Source organism: Stegodyphus dumicola, chromosome 12 (assembly GCF_044657685.1).
Source record: "Stegodyphus dumicola isolate Sdum_Otavi_A_Nest chromosome 12, ASM4465768v1".
In the NCBI taxonomy this organism is placed as follows: domain Eukaryota; kingdom Metazoa; phylum Arthropoda; class Arachnida; order Araneae; family Eresidae; genus Stegodyphus; species Stegodyphus dumicola.
The window spans coordinates 120,977,757-120,999,566 of NC_140779.1; the positions used below are offsets into that span (position 1 = coordinate 120,977,757).

General features: G+C 32.2%; 1 protein-coding gene across 4 annotated transcripts in view; it reads left to right on the forward strand.

Moving 5' to 3' along the window:
* Positions 1-21,810, forward strand: part of LOC118184626 (uncharacterized) — a 142,716-nt gene that overhangs the window by 12,440 nt on the left and 108,466 nt on the right. For all 4 annotated transcript variants that reach the window (XM_085806892.1, XM_085806895.1, XM_085806893.1 and 1 more), the window contains exons 2-4: positions 14,253-14,361; positions 17,529-17,653; positions 21,267-21,464. In XM_085806892.1, coding sequence (XP_085663018.1) covers positions 14,253-14,361; positions 17,529-17,653; positions 21,267-21,464 — 432 coding nt within the window. The remainder of the gene's footprint in view (positions 1-14,252; positions 14,362-17,528; positions 17,654-21,266; positions 21,465-21,810) is intronic.

The window sequence follows — 21,810 nt, forward strand, 5'->3', positions numbered from 1 at the left end:
CATCGCAACATAGGCCATTTCAAAAACACGCGACACGAACCAACCTTGCCAACTAGCAACTAGCAAAAATCTATATGGCTGTTTCCAAGATGTATGTCATCCAAAACACAGGGAAAACATAAATGACAAAATTACTCACTTGGGTTCTGTTTGGTTTTGAGGAACGTAAAAAATCGCCAAACTATTGTTGATGCTAGTGCTGCCAAAAATAATTGCGGCAACCCTAACGCAAGAAAGGAAGTATAGTAGTAAATAACTATCTAAAGATTATTGTTTTAATTTAGATGAAAGGTTAATTTCATATAATACTTTATTATTATTATTATTTACATAAAAAAAGCTAAACATTACTGAATGGAAGCATAAGAGTAAATAACTATTTCAAATCATTATTATAATTTATATAAAAAGGAGCTAAGCAAAACTGAATGGATGCCTGCATCGCTATTTCACTACCGAGTTATTGCTAAAGCATAATTTCATCTCGTTGGTTGTTCAAACATAATTTTCTATAATGAATGATGCCTTTTCTTTGACAAAATTCTCAGTAAAGTGCAGAATCGCCAACTTATTTGTTTGGTGCTTTTTACAAGGGTCAAAACAATTGGATTTTTGTCAATTTTTTTTTTTTTTTTTTACTTTTTAAGTGAAAATAGGTCAGTGTACATAAATAAAATCAAGGGTGTGCGCAGTGCCATTTTTGTGCAATTCTGGAATTTTTTTTTTTTTTAAAGTGAAAATATTTCGATGTGTACATGGATACTTTGTATGTGCAATTCTTAAAACGACTCCCAAGTTGTTAAATCCATAGGATATCAAAAAATGATTTAAAAATTAAACTAGTATTTCAGTGGCATCTTAAGAAATATAGAACTATCTAAGCTTACGCAATTTGAAATCAGCGAATACGCTAGATTTGGTACGCTGTTAAATGGGCATGTTTGCTAGATTTGCCGCTTTTGCGCAAACATTTTCGCTGCAATTTTTTACAGTTCTCAAAACGGAATAGTACCCTCACTTGTTTTGTTCTTTGCTACATCTCATTCTCAGTGTTGGATAATTGTGGCACATACAAGTTCTTTATGCAGTTACTATAATCCTTAAACGAATCCTTCTCTTCTTGATTATGGTATCAGCGACGACACACAAAGCCGTTATCACATTAGCTGTTTGTTGCCGGGATAAAACGTTTGTAGCAACAGTTCTGAGAAACGGCCTTTGGCGAAATAGGGTTACCATCTTCACTTGGCAAACAGGCTAAAAGCCAAACAAGAATCAGTTATCGCTCAGATTGGCAAAAGTGACGTTTCCTTTCAAATGACATTCGCTTCGTGTTGTTTTGTATCGCTCACACGCTTTTCGTTTTAAACTTTATTGTTAGTAATGGAAGATAATAAAAAGGTGATTGCTATCAAGTTAATCACTCTGATCTCCACTCTGGCACTTCATGTAACAGATAAACACACTTCTGGTTATAGCAATCAATTACATCAGTAATAGCCAAATTCTGTATACACCTAAGAATAGTTTAAAAACATGTGCTGGATAAGTCTATTTATCACACATCCCTTATGTGTATTTTCTGTTGTCTGCATTTCAATGAAAATTTGATGGCTCACTGGAAAATTTGTGACCTGGTGAAAGCATTTTCTGACTAACTAAAGCCGCGCATATACAAACGTATTTAAAAAAGTTATTCAAATTTAAGAAATAAAATTCTATTATATAACAGTGTTATAATACACGATCAGCACGAAGTACGACAAATTTGGCGAACTTTTGGCTACGAACAATTTGTAATGGCTCATAATTACTGTTCTGTCCATTCAAATGACAAAAATCTATATGGCTGATATTTACCTCCTCACAGCCAGCAGATACTATTCAGCAAAATGAAGATCAAATAAAGCATATGAATACATGAGCAATCAAACATGTGCGAGTTGTTTACTGTCCCATAGAACACTCGGTAATATACCTAAAACACATTAATTATACCAACTCTAGAAATTAGGTGTTCACATCATGAGTTTGTTTTATGGTTTGGTTTATTGAGATTACAGCAAAGCACACTAGGGCTCTCTGCCTAAGGGAAGGGATGCTTTCGAGGAGGACTTTCTAAGGGAAAGTGGCTCGTATACACGTTACACATGGGGAAAACCACGAAAGCGTCCATGCAGCCAGCCCGTTCGCGGGATTTGAACCTCGGACCGAACTACCAGTGTCCAGCGACTTTACCGCTCGGCCACTGGTGGGCTCAGTTGGTTTTATGTGATTACCGCAAAGCCTCGAGGGATAACAACAGGAGGGATCCCTTTGTAGAAGATTTTTTAAAACTGGCTCGTATACCAGTTACAAATGGGGCAAACCAAGGAAACGTCATGTAGCCAGCCCGTTCGCGGCATTCTAACCTGAGACAGAACTACCAGTGTTCAACGACGCTTCGGCCACTAGTAGGCCTGTGCACTTAATTGGAAAGTGCAATTCATTATGTAAACAGACATGAAGGTGATAATCAGTTGTGCGCTGTTTTAAGTAATCAAATGTTATAAATGCACAGCAGTTACATTTCTTATTATTTATTAGTCATGTTTTTATTACGTAGATCACACGTATGATATAATATGAATTAACCCAATAACAAAATGTGTACACTCTTTAGTACTCAAATACTCATCAATTATTTTTCAACTGATTATTACATACCCATAATAATTTGCAAAGAACTGATAACTATAGTTGCTGCCAATTACATAATCGTTATCTGAATTAAAAGTAACTTCAAATAAACTTCTTGGCAATGTTCATTTTTGTATTCATACATACATATATATATATACATCTAATAAGTCATATATTTACATACAGATAGAGATATGCGATGTTTTAGAAGTTGTTAATATATATTTATTAGTATTATATAAAAATTGTTATTTATTAGTATTAATGTAATGAATAAGATTTATATTAATGAATGTATATACAAATGTTTTTCATCATGCATAATAATAAATCCATAAATTTTTAGTGTTTCAATATGTAGCATTTACAATAAAAGTATAGTTTCTAATGTATTTATAATTCAAAAAGTATTTCATTAATAACATGAAAATAATAGACAAATTTAAAGAGTATTCTCATTATTGCATAAGCTATGCTTTTTTTTTTTATGCATCTTTTATGCTGTTTAAAATGTGTCACTGATTATGCAGTTAACAATTTAAAAGATAAGTAATTAGGAGAAAAGCCGCGCATATACAAACGGATTTAAAAAAATTATTCAAATTTAAGAAATAAAATTCTATTATATAACAGTGTTATAATACACGATCAGCACGAAGTACGACAAATTTGGCGAACTTTTGGCTACGAACAATTTGTAAACAAATCCGAAATGCGAGAACGTCGTAAAATACTGTCAACTCTGAAATTTCCACGATTATATATTTAATGAATATATACACATTTAAAAAATGACTCAGGCAGTTGTATTACAACAAAACAGCAATAATTAAATCGGCCTCTATTTCCACGGTCCATCACTTCACAGTGAGAACCATCACCATATTGAAAGTTACCAGTGATCCTTCAGAAGCTGACCTTTCGTCTGATTGGTTGAACGTTCGAGGAACACGTCTCCAGCCGGAACATTTTGGGAAAAGTTTTAAAATGTTGCTCCTAGCCGGGACACGTTCCTCCTAGCTAGACGAAACATTTCTCGGAAGCCTGCCGCTTAAAGCCGTACTACTAGAATCTCGTTTCTCGGAATTGTCCCGGGTAAGCGCGCGCGTCTATAGATGTGATAACAGCATAAATTCTAGAAAGTAGGAGTCAAAAATGTCCTCCGATGACTGACAATAACCCTACTTGAAAAATTCCCGCTCAATACGACTCCACGTACCATCAATGGCATTGGTATGGGCATCAGTTTCAGAAGTCAGAGAGTAATTCACAGCTCAATGCTGGAAACCTTGATTACCAAAATAGTAATACACTTTCCAGCAATGTGAGATTATCGTGTTTTCAGATAGAATTTTTTGAGAAATACCTAAAACAAAGTCTCTTTCGTGTGATCTTGCATAACATGAAGAAAACTTCAACCACTCTCTCTTTCAATACCACCAAACACCCAGAGTCTATTCACATTTCTATCTCTGTTGTACTTCCTTTTGCCGAACTTGCTTTCGTCAGTCTCTTAGACCATATTTGGATTGCCAGTCATTTCACTCTTTTTTTGTATATGCATCCATACACAAATTTTAAAAAATCCGTCCTCTACAAAAATTCCTCAAGTCAACCATAGTTTTATTCAAACAGACATTCACCTCATTCATAAGCAGATTTGTCCTATCATCTATACCCACAAATAAATAAAAATTAAAATATCAATTATACTTATCTTGCTTTCTTCAGACCATGTATGCTTCCATACAGACTTCTTACAATGATGAGCATTTTCACCTTTCTCATTACATACCCACTTACAGCCATCCAATCAATCCTTACATTTGACCAGATGCATACGTTTCATATAAACTGCTTATTCATACTGAGAACTAATTAAACCTGCATATACCAATCATTTAATAGCTTTTTTACCCTTTCACTCTAAATCATGAACTAAACTGGAATTTATCTTGCCAGACGTACTTTTTTCTGGAGATGACGGAATAATGATTACTTATCCCCCCTGTGCATAATAAAAATTGTGGAGAGTCCCCATTCTTAATTTCACTTTGACACTAAATAAAATATCTTGTTATTGAAGAAACAATCATTTTAGCATAAATTTGTACGATTGATAATTTGGCTTCGCTGCTATGTATCTGCTTGGCATACATCTCAAACCGAAACATTCTACATAGATAACATCATTGATTTTAAACGCACTAATATTTTATATCACTGACGCCAACTTGCCGAATCATTATTGTATTTTGCTTTCGTCACTATATGTTTATCAACACATGACAATTTGAATAATGACTCGTGTAGCGGTGGCTAAACAATTTTTTTACTTCCTTGTACGAGGTAAAAAGAAAGTATTGTAATCGCGAAAAGTTTCTGGCAACATATTTCAACGAAAATATCCATTTTGACCGCTATCGAATGCAATTTAACGATGTTTTTGCGTGATATCTGTACGTAAGGACAGAACAAAAGACTCTTTTCCCCCCAAAAAAATTATAAAACAGCTTTAAAATTAATTCTGAAGAGACTTTTTCGTGGCGTCTGTACGAACGTATGTACGTACGTGCCTCGCATAACTCAAAAACGTGTAGCCTCAGAACGTTGAAATTTTGTATAAAGGACTGCTATAACATGTAGATGTGCACCTCATGTTTTGGTTGATATCGGCCGCACCAAATGTATATAAATATATTTATATATATATATATCCACTCTGTTACCCGGCTCTGTGATCTCGGTTTCTTTACTTTTATATGTTTGTAAATTGTACATTTTTTGCTTTAAAAATGATTTAATTATGTTGTTTTTATCTTCCTGTTAAGGTTTTTATGCCTTTCTTAATTCTGCAAGCAATATTTGTACAATTATCAACAATTTAAAAGCTGTTTAAGTGCGGTTAAGTTTTAAATAACATGGCGGACATATTTGTTTACATTTGGAACAACAGAATTGTAGATTTGTTTCCAATCTAGAGAGACTAAGCTTCGCAACACAAAAATAACACCTTCATTTATTATTGCGAATTAAATCATGCTTAATCCTTTCTGGAATTTTTTCGAGGAAATAAGTGTCGTGAAGTGAGAACTGAATTAATTGAATGAGAAATACTGAATCGTTTGTGAAAAACTGTTTCTTTTCTGTTTTGTTTGCTTAATTTCTTTCATACATTGTTTTAGCTTTATTATAGTATTTGAATAGAATGTGTGGCAACGATAATTCTTCAAATGATACAAATTTAGTGCATTAAGAGTGTCATTGTAATAAGCAAATATAGGGAATTTTAAAGAGTGCATTTATTCTATTGTGGTTTATGCACTGTCGCCGAAGTAGATTTAATTCAATCCAATCAATTTAAATGAAATTCAAGAAAAAAATGCGTATAATTTAATATTCCGTACAAGGAAGTCACGTGGTATACACATCAGATTTTGTATGTTAGTAAATGAGTATGGTAACCTTTTATATTGACATTACGCTTGGTGATGATTACAGATTTAAGATAAACGCACTAAAAAATGTTGACGAGGAAAACTTTAACAAAAATTTCTTTCCATAGGCTAAAAATAGATTTTCTTAATGATACTTATAGGCCAAAAAATAACATTTAGTGCTATTTGAATTAAGAATAACTGATTTGATATTCACATAAACCCGGAACCAGCGCCAGGGCTCGTATGGCCACACCAGGCAGCAGAATTTCGTATCCACGGAGACTGCATCGGGCAGTAAGATATCGAGCACCGGCCCTCAATAAGCTTTAGGTATATGTGAGAATTTATTTATTCAGGACTCGGATGAGCCTTAAGCATGTGTAAGAAATAGACATAAGTATAATAAATAACTAATGTAGTTCAGTCTTATTTGTCGAAGTGCGTGACAGAAGCAAGATAAAATTTAGCGGAACAACTTGTCTTTAGTCACCAATCTCATAATGCATAGCCAAATATGTATAAGGAACGAGATAGCTAAATTTTATGCAGTCGCAAGTTTTTTAAAGATTTTCGGATATTGCAAACCCAAACGGGAAATTTTCCAGTTAACAGATTTTGTAAAGAAGTGTGGAGAAGTGGTAATAAATGAAGATGATATAAAAGTAGTTTGTCATTGTGATGACAATGCTCCTCGATCATCAGTCAATTAATGGATGGCAAAATATGAAGTACGATTCTAGATCCAGAAAGTACCGCCACCGATTGTGAAGAAAGTGACAGAGTGGTTACTGAAAACGAAAACATTTCAATAGACAAGTTAGTCGGAATTATCCACACAGCAGATAGGGCTTCAACAACATAACTGAATAAGAAAGTATGTTTGCCTACAGAATTAAAGAAAAAGTATTAAAAACGAAGCAACTTAAGCAACTTACGTTGAAAGAAATGTTTAATAAAGGAAACAAATATTAAGCTTTTTATAAATTTTGATACCAATTATAAATGTTCATTATTTCATAAATCACGATTTCATATTTTAAATTTTATAATTTCTGCATGCCATCTTACTAGAATTAAACTGATGATTTAATATCCGGAAAAATCCCAAATCCGGAATCGCTGAAGTCTCGATGAGTCCTGATCTCGGACTTTGTACTGTAATTACTTTTGCTTGAAGGTGAGTTCTGACTGTTGACACTGATAATCCCTTTTCTTTCTGCTCTGTTATCCACTTCTCTAAACTGTCTTCCTGAAAAAAGGCCAGGCTATGACATCAGTCCAATGATATCTTATATTGTTAAACTATTTCTGTAATTCTTCATGTTCGAACTTCCACCACCAAATGAGTCTCTTGTTGACTTGAAATTCTCTAGCCACTACTCAATTTCTATCTGTTTCTTCACTGCTGAATGCTTAAAAGTAGCTGTATAATGTTTTCTTTGAGTAGGAGTCGTAATGATAATAATAATTTTAAAAAATTCAACAAGCTTGAACTATAAAATAAATATTGCAGTAAGCAAGCCACAAAGCAGTAAGAGATGTGTAAGAATTTGTTGAAGTTAAAGTTCTTGCAGCCTGTTTAAAAAAAGGTCACTGAAAAATGCAGACAAAACCAGAGAGTTCAACAGAAGCTTTGTTGCACTGCTTTAATACAACCTGAGTGCTCATATCAGGCAAAAATATGGCAGCGAATTCTACATTAACCATTTTACTTGTGCACAACTTGCAATATAAACTAGGAGTTTTAAAGATAGAGGAACAATACAGTTCATCAAATATACCGCCTTGCAAATATGACACAGACTTAAATTTTTAACTTTTAAATACATATAACCTGTGGCTTATATACCTAAAATTATACTTATAGAGTATCTTGGCTCACATTTTCTTGGCAGTGATTTAAGTAAGCAGCAGAAACAAAATATCAAAAGCAAACAACAAAATTGAGCTTAAATGTGAAAATAGTTCAGAAAACATTCATTTGTTTTGGAAATTGCATGCTATACAAAAGTTAAAATACAAGGGGAAAAATGCTTGTAAAACTTACATTTTTATTTGTAAAAAATGAAAGAAAATAAACCAAACAATGGATCATTACCAGAACATAAACAAGCAACTTTTGAAAGAAATATATTTCTAAGGTTGTTGAAAACTCTAATGGAGGTAGTTACAGACAATGCATTCAAGAGCTCAGAAAAGGAGTACTTGTACAGAGAACCCAGTAAATGCAAACACTGCCAGATATTCCAATTGCAGTTCGAAGTTAGAATCCCCTAAATCTACAATCCTTTAGAACAGCAGTTCTCAAAGTTTTTTTGAGCAGGCATCCTTATTGGGATAAAAAAATTTTGCAATACAGCTACCCTTAAAACGTTTTGATACAGAAAAAAAGAAAAAAAGGGTTCAGTTTTACTTCTCATTTATTTTTAATGTGATGAAGAAACTGGATGAATTTTCATTATTTCCTTTATGTTTATGAGAAGTTTAGTAAATTTTACCCTCAAATCACTTGACCTAGAAAGATTGCTCCTATATCTCATTTTTTAGTAAGTATGTACAGTACAAAGTCTTTAATCCGGACTCGTCGGGACTTTGGCGATTCCGGATTAGGGGTTTTTCTGGATTATAGATCATCAATTTAAATCGGGTAAGATGGCATGCAGAAATTATAAAATTAAAAATATGAAACCGTAATTTATGAAATAAAGAGCAATTATGATCTAAAAGATATCAAAATTTACAAAAAACAACAACAACAAAAAAAAAAACTTAATAGTTGTTTGTGTACTTTATTAAACATTTCTTTCAATGCAAGTTGTTTAAATTGCTTCGTTTTATGTGTTAATACTTTCTCTTTAATTCTATAAACAGACATAATTTCTTGTTCAGTAACAAAGTTCCGCTATTCAAGTCCTGTAATTGCTGTGTCGAGAATACCGACTAATTTGTCAGTCGAAATTTTTTCGTTTTCACTAACTTTCTTCATCATGCCTTTATCCATTTTTTGCAGCAATTCCACTTTTTGTTTGATGGACATCAAAACATGCTTTATCTTTCTAGATCCTTTGGCAGCTCCAAAATCGGAAACTCTTTTTGACATAATAGAAAGTTCAAGCTTATTTTTTATAAAATTGTTCACGATCCTGGAGCCCCAGTGATCTGTCCTCTTTTCCTACTCCTCTCCTCTGAGCTGAAGCTTTTTTCCTTCCATTCTCCCTTGTGGTTTTCCTCTTCGGAGGTTGTAGCTCGTCATGAGAGACTGGAGCTGCTGATTTGACTGACTTGTCACAGAAATGCTAGTCAAATCAGCAGCAAAAGTAGCAGTTCTTGAATTTATTTGGAAAATAGACCCATAATTTGACAGAAACATTTATAACGATAATCTTAGCAAAGATGCATTGTGAGCCATATGAAGCTAGAAATTAAACACATACATTCAAGACAAAGCAGATATCATGATATTTCCTTTCTTCTCATCCGGTCAGTGAATGAATGCTTAATTAGTTTTCTCAACTAGAATGGCAGTGAGTGTGGAACTGCTGCCTCAGTTTTGCCAATAATGCCAAAGAAAAATCTGATGTGTACACCACATGACTTCCTTGTACGAATTATTAAATTATATGCATTTTTTCTTTCATTTTATTTTAAATTATTGGATTGAATTAAATCTACTTTCTTGATAGCACATAAATCATGATAGAATAAATGCACTCTTTAAAATTCTCTATATTTATTTACCATAGTTACACTCTGGCACTAGGTTCACTTAACAGCATTACATTTCGTTCATATTATAACACGGAATGCACAAAATTTATATCATCTTAAGAATTATCGAATAGTTGCCACATGTTCTATTCAAATACTATAATAAATCTAAAATGATGTATAACAGAAATTAAGCAAACAAAACAAAAAAGAAACAGTTTTTCACAGACAATTTAGTATTGCTCGTTCAATTAATTCAGTTCTCACTTCACGACAAGGCAAAAATACATTAAAACTCAAAATATCTATATTAAAAATTATGAAATAAATCTTAAACAGTTATTTCCTTGATTTCCAGAATGGGTTAAGCATGATTTGATTCGCAATAATAAATGAAGGGGTTATCTTTGTTGTTGTAAAGCTTAGTTTCTCTAGATTGGCATCAAATCCTCTATTCTGCTAAGTACTGTAATTTCAGGTAGATAAGGCGTGTTTAAAAGTTGAAAATTTATGTCTGCAGCGTATCTGAGGGATTATGATTTTTCCTCTGGCCTTTAAACTTCTCTAGTTCAGATTGTAAGTTATGCACAACCAAAACATAAGAATTCGCTTCAATATTCTAGCCTCAGATTGTGCCAAGGCAGTGCAATAAGTTCTAACTGGCCTACTAAGATAGGTGGGGCTCCCTGTAAAGACACCATAATGCATGTACTTTCTGCTAATCTCCATGGTTTTCCTATGGCTTCTTGTCTTAATGCAAACAGCTGCATTTACTTGTCAAGTGCTGTGTTAATTCTTACAAGCTTTTACTGCTGTGTAGCTTTCTTTATCATTCATGCATTAAAAGTATTATTATTATTGCTCCTACTCGAAACAAAAGTCATATAGCTGCATTTAAGTTTTCGGCAGTGAAGAAAACGATCGAAATTGGAAATCGCATTGTGGCTAAAGAATTTCAAGTTGACGAGTGATGCATTCAGCAATAGAAGTCTGAACAAGAAGAATTACAGAAAATGCCTTAGAATAAAAGATCTCGCTGAACTGGTGTCATAGCCTGGCCTGTTTTGGAAGACTTAGAAAAATGGGCTATAGGAGCAGAGAGAAATAGATTATTTAGTACCAACAGCTAGAATTTGCCTTCAAGCAAAGAAAATTGCTCAAAAAAAGGGCATTAAAATTTTTGTTGGAGGACCTAATTGGTGTTTTAGGTTCATGAAGTGAAAGAAATTATCATTTAGGACAAAAACAACAGTTGGGCAAAAGCTTCCCATGAACTGGCTTGAAAAAAAGGTAGCTTTAGTACACATCTAAAAAAATTAAAGAATAAAATTTGAAAAGGAGGCAAATAATTAATGTGGATAAAGCGCCGTTACTTTTGATTGTCATCCGAGCAGACCTGTTCATTCAATAGGTGAAAAGACTATTTCAGTGTTAAAACCGAGAATGAAAAGACTTCTTTTACTTGCCCCTTAGGGGCTCACTTTTGTGAGTACAAGTATGGCAATCCCGAGGTACCCTAACCCTTCAGGGGATCATCTTCTTGGTGAGACGGGTGTCAGAATCCTGGAGCCCCAATGATCTGTCCTCTTTTCTGTCTCCTCTCCTCTGAGCTGAAGCTTTTTTCCTTCCATTCTCCCTTGTGGTTTTCCGCTTCAGTGGTTGGGGCTCATCATGAGAGACTGGAGCAGCTCTTGTCTCTAGTTTTCGAGTGGCCAGAAAACTGCCCACGTGTTTGCCATGTGTGGAGACCTGTGTCTCTGGAAAAGAGGGTCCTGGTAGTTGACGGGCGAGGTACTGTCTCCAACACACTGCTTTGCCCTCTGCTTCAGCTAAATGGGAAGCACCTTAGTCATCCTCCCAGGTGTCAATCGGCTGGTCACGAGTCCTTGTGTCAGTGCCTTAGGCATAAACTCTTGGGAGTACGTGCTTTCGAAAAAAGTTGACTGGGGCTTCAGATTGCGTATAGGTCTGGCTAACTCTAACACAGGAATCTGTGTTCCCTTGTCGGGCTCCATGGTGGGTGGGGCGGTCGGACCCGAATCTTTTATTTCTTTGAATCATGGCTCAATCAAATTTACACATCTCAAATGAACACAATTATGCCTCTAAAAAATTAAAAACAAGCGATAATGCCAAGCTTGATGTAAATTCAGCAAGTCTGCCTAGTTTTCTGGTCATTAACATTCTACAGGTCATCTCCAAAAGTTGTCTCCATTTTTAATTCAAAATTATGTGCAATCTTGCATCGGACAGCCAAAGAATATCAAACGGCTGCACCCTGAAAATCTTCTAGTTCAAACTGTAATTTGGATCATGCTTTAGATTATTGTTTTGCATTTTAATACTGTGTATATTAATGTACCTCATGTTCACATCTGTAATCTTCTCATTTTTATATACATTTCACCTCAGTGTGTTTTGTTTAATGTCCTTGTGTTAAACTTGTGTTTGGAAGTATTTGACATATGTCTGGCGCAAATAACCTTTTAGGTTGTATGCCCAAAACCCTACCAACCAACCAACGAACTTCTTTTACTTGTGTTTTGGGTTGTGCCGCCAGTGGAGAGAAGTTAACCCCTTTCATAATTTTCAAAAGAAAAACAATTCCGAAAGGAAACTTCCCTAAAGTAGTTAAGTAATGTTGTTTTGGCTGAGGGAAATTTATCGAAAGAGGAAAGGGTTTTTTTTCCAATCCCGAGGACTCATTGTTCTGGATTCAATGCAATCCTGTTTATCAGATACGGTAAGATCTGAAACAAAAAAATTTTACACCCACTGGATCTCACTATCAATGGAATTTTCAAAAATAAACTACAAAAGCAGTGGGAGGAATAGATGCAAAGCAGACTACATTCCTTCACAAATTCCAGAAAAATAAGAAAAGCTTCGTATGAGTAGGCTGCCTTATGGGTCAATAAAGCATGACAATCAGTCCGAGCTGATACAATCGTATCAGCTTTCATTAAATCAGAAATCATTGAAAAAGAAAATGAAGTGAAGATAGTTACGTTGAACAAAATGATTTAGAACAGAATGATGAAATCGACCTTAATGGTCATTTGTTAAATTTATTTAATTCTTACATCAATAAGTCAGATTTTGAAAGTTTTGTATAAATAAATGTAGTTTAATTTAATTAAAAAATTCTGTGTGTTTATTTGATTTATGTATTCTTTTTCATAATATGGTAATTTATCATAATAAACGAAGTTTACTGAACCCGTAAAAATAATATCTATTAAAAATTGTCAGAGTTCGTTTTCGGCAAGTTCAAAGTAAGATGTTTCTTCCTTTTATATATTACTGATCGTATTTATGTTTTAAATGTTATGGATGATGATTACATCAACATGGCAAGGAATTACTGAATAAATGAATATTAATTGCCAAGTTTCGGAATGCTTTGCTGCGGCATATATAGTGGTGCTGCTTATCCAATGAACGTTCATTTTTTTGTCAATTATCAGGAGTGCACCATATACACTAGGGCGGCTTATCAACTCGAAATTATGTTAAAATAAAAATGTTATCCATGATGATTACATCACAATATGGCAAGGAATTACTAAATAAATTAATATTAAGTGGCATGTTTCGGAGAGCTTTGCTGCAGCATATATGGTGGTGCTGCTTATCCAATGAACTTTCATTTTTTAGTCAAATATCATGTGTGTGGCGTACACACCAGGGTGGCTTATCAACTTGAAATTACAGTATATGTGTAGAAATGAGTTTAAAATGTAGTAAATCACAGTAATGCTTGGTTTTAGTTGAGAAGGGAAAAAATAAACAGGAACATCATTATTTGCTATGGAAATTAAACATTGTAGTTTCGAGTGCTAAAAATTCTGTGTGTTATTAATACTTTAATATTTTATTATCTTCAGTATGTGGTCAGCATCATCAAAGTGCAGTAAAGACTCTCTAAAATGTTTTCTCTCTTTCTTACCTTCATTTATATTTGACGATGTATAAAATATAATCTAGTTTAAGTGTAGCCTAAATATATGATGTTATGTTTTAAAACTTCGGGTATTTTCTGATGATTCACATCCCTCCTGAAAAAGTTGCCAAAATGTTTGCTTGTCTTTATGTTTGGTAAGTGTTATTATTTTGTATATAATAAAAATATTTTTTTTTTTTTTTAATGAAAAATTTCATAAGAGAGAAAATCTATGTAGCCTTTTAAGTCAATATAGTTGTAGAGAAAATTTGTATGCATCTTGTAAAATGAGTCCAAAACACCACAGTTCCATTGAATGTTGAATTGGAGGAGATAATCAAAGTACCAAAATTTGTATTATAAAATAGTTGATATGCTTAGTGATTAATGAGGAATATAATGAAAGTTTGATTATAGTGATGAAAAATAATTTTCTTTATTTTATGTTTAATTTATATAGTTTAAAATGTTTTTTGCAGAATGGCATGAGCTTTATAATTAGAGACCAAGCTAGGTTTGCAAAGGAACTTCTTCCTCAGTACTTTAAGCACAACAATATGGCAAGTTTTATTCGTCAACTAAATATGTGTAAGTTTTAACAGAATCTTTTTTTTTTTTTTTTTTTTTTGTATAAAAACCTTTTTTTTTTTTTCCCTTTTATATGCAGAATATTTAATATATTTAAAAGAAAAAAAAGTTGTTTAAAAGCTTTAAAAATTTTTAATGGTTTTAAAAATAAAAGTGATATTGTAAAATTTAACATTTTGGTCTTGTCCACAGTTTGCAGATATCAGCATTATGTTTCAAGTCAGTATTTAATAAATTTTAATGTGACACTATGCCCTTTTTTCGCATGCTGTATTTCATTTTCAGATATTCAGATACATAAAATTATAAATTTTGCTATCAATAAAATGTAGAATTTAAACACTGTAAGCACTAATGTAACCTTTTTACTGAAGGAGTAAAATTTTTCATTTGAAATTCTATATTTAGTTTTCATGACACCATTTGATTTAAATCACTCTCAGAATATTAAATTTATTTTCATCTATAAATATAGCTGAATTAAAAAATTTCTGAGGCTAGGTCTTACTGAATTATAATCATACCTTTTGATTTACTTTACTAAGAAATGGATTTTCTAGCTATGCAGCCATAAAAGTTATATTTTCTCACAATATTTCTAATAGTTTCTGCATTTCTAGATTTTGTTACTATTTAATGAACATTTACAGTCAATCTGGTTTAAAAATTATAAATCATATTTTTAACGATTCACTTTTTGCATTTAATGAATATCTTTGGCTCCCTTGTATTTGGTTTCTTTTCCAAGCAAATTTGTTTTGCAGTATTAAATTGAATAGTAGATTTTGTTTTAAATTCAATAGTTCAGCAATTTTTTTCCTTATATTTTTCAAAATTTCAATGAAAAATTGTAAGTGTACTTGCATCAGAAGAAATCTTAATGTCTTCTACTCATGTTAACAAAGTAGGTCCTAAACCTTAACTTTTCTGTGCTTAAAAACCTTCTTACAGGTATTTTTAGAAGAAAAGCTTGCTAGATTTAGCTGTTTATAACATCTGTACTGCAATGCCTCAATATTTTTTAAACCTTAATTTCATATTTAAAATATCTCATTTATGAGTGCTATTTAATATTATTCCTCATAATAGTTTTAGCTTGAGTTTTAGCATAATAAAATGACCACCACTTCTGGCCTTAGTAGTGGCCAATGCCATTACAGGCAAGTGCCTGCCATATGTAAAATAAATAAATAAATAAATAAATAAATAAATCTTGAGATGTTTTCTCTTAGAAAAGAAAGGAAAAAAAATCCTTAATCTCTTGATGCTTAAATTTAAAAAGTAGTTTTTCATAAAATACTAATAAATATGCATTATGTTAATCCTCGGTAAAAGTTTATATGAAAGTTTAAGGTAATCCTTGTTGCAATTCATTGAACATACTAACAAAGTGTGTAAACCATATTTGGCATTATTATTGCTTATAACAAATGTGCCTAATAATATATAAATTCACATATTATCTTCAGAAATTTTGAATTAAAAAACTCGTTAATTTTTTGCGAGTGTACTTAGAAATACATATACTTTAAAATGATGGTAAAAGTTTTGTTGGTTATAATTTTTTTTTTGAAAAATTTATGAAAATTATTTAAAAAACATAAATTAAAAAAAAAAAAAACCCAGAAAAAAAATGCATGAATTTTATTTGGATTAAACCAAAATTTAGAATTATGGAAGAACGAATTAAGTAAATTTTAGTTTTAAAGACAGATATTATTAATTATATGCAGAATTCTGTTAATATCGGGAAGTTAAAATTTAGACTGCTAATTAAAAAAAATTATTTTGATTTTTACAAAACTTAGGACTTTGGCATACTGTGAGATGTAGAATCAAAATATGGAAAAAAAAAATGGCAAATCATTTAAAGAAGTCTGGTTTTGTGTCAAATTTGTATTTTGAAACAATACTGTTTATAAATCTAATATATAGCTTAAGTCGCACTTTGAAGACCTGAAAAATGAAAGTATCCGTCGATCATCCAAATAGAATGGGAAGGAACTGTGTGTACATTCCTCCTTGCATTTAAATGATTTAAGCAAAGCTTACATTGAGAATTCCTTAACCACTTGTGTTACGACTAAACTTTACGGTTACGGTGCCGTGCGCTACAGTATAACAAGTAGTAAAGTGTCTTATTTACGACGCTCCGCGTCTGCGAGTGCAATCCAGAGCTGTAACTCAAGAAATAAACAATCTCGTTGTTAGGTGACTTGTACTCCATGTTATTTTCATTTTTGCGATAAATGCCTATCGACGTGGTGTTCACGTCGTTCGCGGTTTGAGACAAAAGCATCTCGACGTGCTTGGCACGTCTTTTTAGCGCAAGTGGTTAAGGGCTTTATTATAGCCTTTAGGTGTCATTTGGTATTTCAGTTTTTCTTCAGAGTGTCTGTATCTTTTTTTATTGGTAGCACATTTGTCATCAGTTAACTGTTACCACATATGCATTTATTTCTTGAATGAATAATTGTAGTTTATATAAAACTGTGTAATTAGTAAATGAGCATTTTGAAGTATTCTTGTTATTGCAATAAACTCTTAATATCTGAAGGTTTAAATTTGGCAGTACAGAGGGTGTTTACACATTTTTAAAACAATTTTGATAACGAATTTTTAAAAAATCGATGTTTTGGAATAAAAATGTCTGGAAACAGCTTATAAATGGAATAAAACGATGAAAATCAGTATCCCTCGAAATTTTATGAAAAGCCCTTCTATCATGCATAGCACGATGCACATGTAGAGTCCCCACAAAAAAAGGCTATCAGAATGAGCATTTAAAAAATACCTCTTTACATTTTAAACAATGTTTAAATGGCTCTAAAATTGTTCTAAAAATTTGTGAACAGCCTCTGTATTTGAGACAGTGAGCCGAATGTCATCAGTATTTGTTATTGAGGGGAGACGAAATCTTCTAACTGGAATTCATTCTTTTGCTTTGTCTAGTAAGCTTAATTTTAAGTCTTTACGTAAACACTCAAAATAAAGGACCTCAAAATAAGGAAAGTATAAGGATGGAAACTGATATCTTTAAATTTTTTTCCTTCAGATATGCCAGACAATCTAGAAGTTTGAGGAGTTCCAACATTTTTTCTTTTTGTTTATTTAAATATTTATTTAAAAAACTGCTTGCTTTATATCTTTTAAATGATTTTTTCTAGATGGTTTTAGGAAGGTTATGAATTATGAAAAAAGTGGTCTACGAAATGAAAATGATGAAATGGAATTCCAACATTCATTCTTTATGAAAGATCAAGAACATCTTCTTGAACTCATTAAAAGAAAGGTATGAGTCGAAAGACTTTTCAGTTATGTTACTAATGTTATGTAAAATCTAAAAACCGCAATCAAATCACTCAATTTTTTTTTTTTACTAAGAATGAACTATTAGCTGTCAAATTATATAGATGCAAATGAACTTGTACTTCCAAAAGTGAGCTAGCACCATTTGTTATAAAAAATGCATCATGACTTTTCAGACAACTTCATGTGTTAGTTTAGTTAGTTATTTTAATTGAAGCTTTGTGTGTGTATTAGAAATTTTTTTTTAACATATGTGAGATTGCCTTTTTATAAGAACATAGTAGAGCACGACTTAAACATAACTATTTTATTTTACTAATATGAAATAAAATGAATAAAGATAAGTAAAAGTTAATATTGCAGATGATCTCACAATAATTATACTCAGTCCAAACAGTTCTACAGGATTCGATTAACATAACGGTGACTAATATTTCTCCACACACTATTTGTCCTAAATAGGGCATGTCTTGCCCTCATATGGCTAACTCAATGTAAGCATCTTGGAGGATCTGCAGTCTGTCTGCCAGCTTCCATTCCATCTTGAAGCTATCCACCTCAGCGCGTGAAATACGTCTTATTCTCAGCACTTCCAGCGGTCGTCTGCCGCTTTACAAGCTGTGATGATGTCAAGCCTTGCTGAGTAGAAGTAAAAGTAAATGGATGCCATTGTTTATAGATAAGAATAGACAGTAGTACAAAATTTTCAGCGCTGTTATTTTATAAAATCTTTACAGTGCAAAAATTTTGCTAACTTATGAGTAAGGGTGGGAAAGGAAGAAAACTGAGTAATATTCATCAGAATTGTTTGAATGGAATAAAAACTAGTCTTCTGTTTTTATGCATGAAATGAAGCAGCAGTTAGCAATAATGTATCCAATTTATTTTTGGCATTATTTTCTAAATTGAATCATTCATAAATTTTCGTTTGATGGTAGCTATTCTGTATTAATTTTAATTTGGGACATTTTTTAAAATGCTTGTGAAATCTCTAATCTGAGGCTTGGAAAAATTAATTTCTGCATGTTTCATGTCACATAAAGCGGGAAACCATAATACAGTGAAAAGTCTTTAATCCGGACGTCCATAATCCGGAATGATCTATAATCTGGACCTAATTAAGCTACAAACTTATAATCTGGATCTAATTAAGCTACAAACTTTCGGCGCATGCGTAAATGCAATTGCGTTTGTTTACGCATGCACATAATACCTTTACTCATGCGCATAATGCGTTGAATGTATAACGGACGGTATAAGCTAAGCTAAAATTATCTAATTATCAATTTCAGTTAATGTTGCAGATTGCGTTGTTCCTTAATCTTCTAATTAGATCCGGCTTATTATTTTTTTGCAGACTGTTAGAGCAATTTTATAAAACTAAGCTTGAACTTTCGATTATGTCAAAAAGAATTTCCGATTCTGGAGCTGCCGAAGGATCTACAAAGCGAAAGCATGTTTCGATGTCCATCAAACAAAAAGTGGAATTCCTTTAAAAAAAATGGATAAAGGCACATCCTTTGTTTCTCTAACCATTTGGAAATCTGTTTATCAATTTCATGCTGCTCTGTGGGGGGGGGGTGGACATCGTGGCGCTCAGTAAACTGGAAGTTGATATGTCAGCACTATCCTTATCTTCAGGACAGATGTTTTTTTATTCGGCTTATAATTCCTTACTAAATGTAGTATTTCATCTGGATGTACTCCATCTTTGATATGATTTAAGTCAAATTCCTAGTCATTATAAATATCATGAATACACATCAAATAGTTTTCTGGTTGTAATTTTCTAATTTCGACTATGCGTAATGTATGCTTTACGCATGCGCTCGTTGAAAGAAATGTTTAATAAAATAAACAAATAAAAATTAAGCTTCTTTTTTTTTTTTTTTTTTTTTGTAAATTTTGATACCCTTTAGATCATAATTGATCTTTATTTGATAAATTACGGTTTCATATTTTTAATTTTATAATTTCTGCATGCCATCTTACCAGATTTAAACTGATGATCTATAATCTGGAAAACCGATATTCCGGAATCGCTGAAGTCCCGACAAGTCCGGATTAAAGACTTTTGATTGTAATATGAAAAATGACAGTGATTCTAAACTTTGCATTGTATTTGAGAGATGAAATCTATTAAATTTGTAAATGGCTGAGCTGCATGAAACATTAGTAGGGAGAAAATTACGTGAGAACCAAGTAAAAGGACAGCTGGAAAGTTTTTAGCCATTCTGGTTAGCCTATATATTTTCATAACTGTATAAGACAGACAGTTTTTTAAGAAAACTTACTTGTTTTCTGGACAAAGAAAAGTGTTGGAGAGTAGTAATCAACAAGAATTAATGAAATGTTAAGATTTGAGAAGTTATTTGCAGTTTTACTAGAGCATCAGTGGCCATCTGTAATATTTGATATACAGAATGAATCATCATCCAGTGTTTAGGGAATAGATTTTTTGTTTGTTTGTTTGTTTATTTTTATATGAGAGCAGTGTCTAACGTGCTAAATTTCTTGTAGTAGACGTGTAGGTTTTAACCTATTAAATGAAACATAAATGTTGCAATTTAAATTTCTTTATTAAAAGACTCGGCACCTCTTTCATCCACCTTAAATGGACCTCGTAAGGTTGTTGAAGGGGCTTGTGAATGTTAACAAGTATCTGTGTCCTTGTGAATGAAGACTGCGGTGGTTATATGGTGTGATGTGAGAGCACCAGCTACCATTGCTGCTAGTAGAGTTGCTGAAATAGAACTATACTTGTTTACTGTTGAAGGAGACTGTATGAATCTCAGATTACATTTTGGTAAGTGTAGTAATGACATGCATACCAGATTCTCAAGAGAAGTTTTGACATCAAGTTAATCCCAAATAAAATGCTCTTAGGAATAATCTTCATTGTTAACAATAGAGACATGTGGTAATATTTTTTAGATTGACTTGAGTGTTCTCACTGAAGAATTGTGAATAATAATCTATTTGCATTGATCTTGAGGATCAAGAACTTTGGAAGCATTGTTCTTGAATACACAATTTTGATGTGGTAGACAGTTTTAGGAATACCCTAGTAGGATAATCTACATAGCAGAGTGTGAGCAGTCTGTAATTTGTCAGTTAAATAGAAAAAAACTTCAAAATATTAAAATAATTGTAATCTTTGAAATTTTCATAATGTCTAATACTTCAAAATTTAGAGGGGAAAAAAAAATTCCTCAAAAAAACACATAGCTTTAATCTTTTATAAGCTTTTCATAATTTAATCAATTAATTGAATTATTTGAGAAGTGAAGTTCTTAAAGTATAATATTGCTTTATATATTATATGATGGACTATACCTGTGACAGCTTGTGAACACTTTGGCTTGCATAAAATAACCAGTAATCACTGATATTAAGGAGTAGAAAAGTGTCACACTGTAATTATACCCAGCATATTTAACATATTATAACTTTTAAATATTATGTTGGGATCATCACTTCTGTATGAATTTGTAACATGCTTTATCATAGCTAAATAAGCCAAATCATTTGCATAAATTTGCTTCTTTTTAGTTCTTATTTATTTTATTTATTTATTTATTTTTTTTTTTTTGCAGATTCCAAATACAAAAATAGCTGAGCCTATTGTTAAAGCAAATACAAAAGATATTTTAACAGATTTGACGTCAATTAGAGAAAAGCAGGAAAATATGGACAATATGCTTATCAAAATGAAACAGGAAAATGAACTTTTATGGCGAGAATTAACAAGTATGAGACAAAAGCATAAAGCCCAAGAACATGTTATTCAGAAGGTAATAACCTTTATTCTTGTTTCATTATTTTCATTATTTCTGAGAAATAAATTTAAGGTGTGATGTGTAATTTTTATCTTTTCTCTCTTTGAAGAGAAAATAAAATAATGTAGTTAATTTTTTGAATTTGAAGTAGTTTTTCCATAAAGCTTTTTATTTTCTCGCTAAAACTTAAAAATGGACATATTAATATTACTTACCATGAACTGATGATGGTTTCACATCAGCCGACGATGTTTGACATATTCACTTCCAAGACAGTTATACGAAAATTCGCCAGAAGCCATGACAATTTAAGGTAGAAACTTCATAGATGTTGATTTGTTTTCCCAGATTACATTTCCTA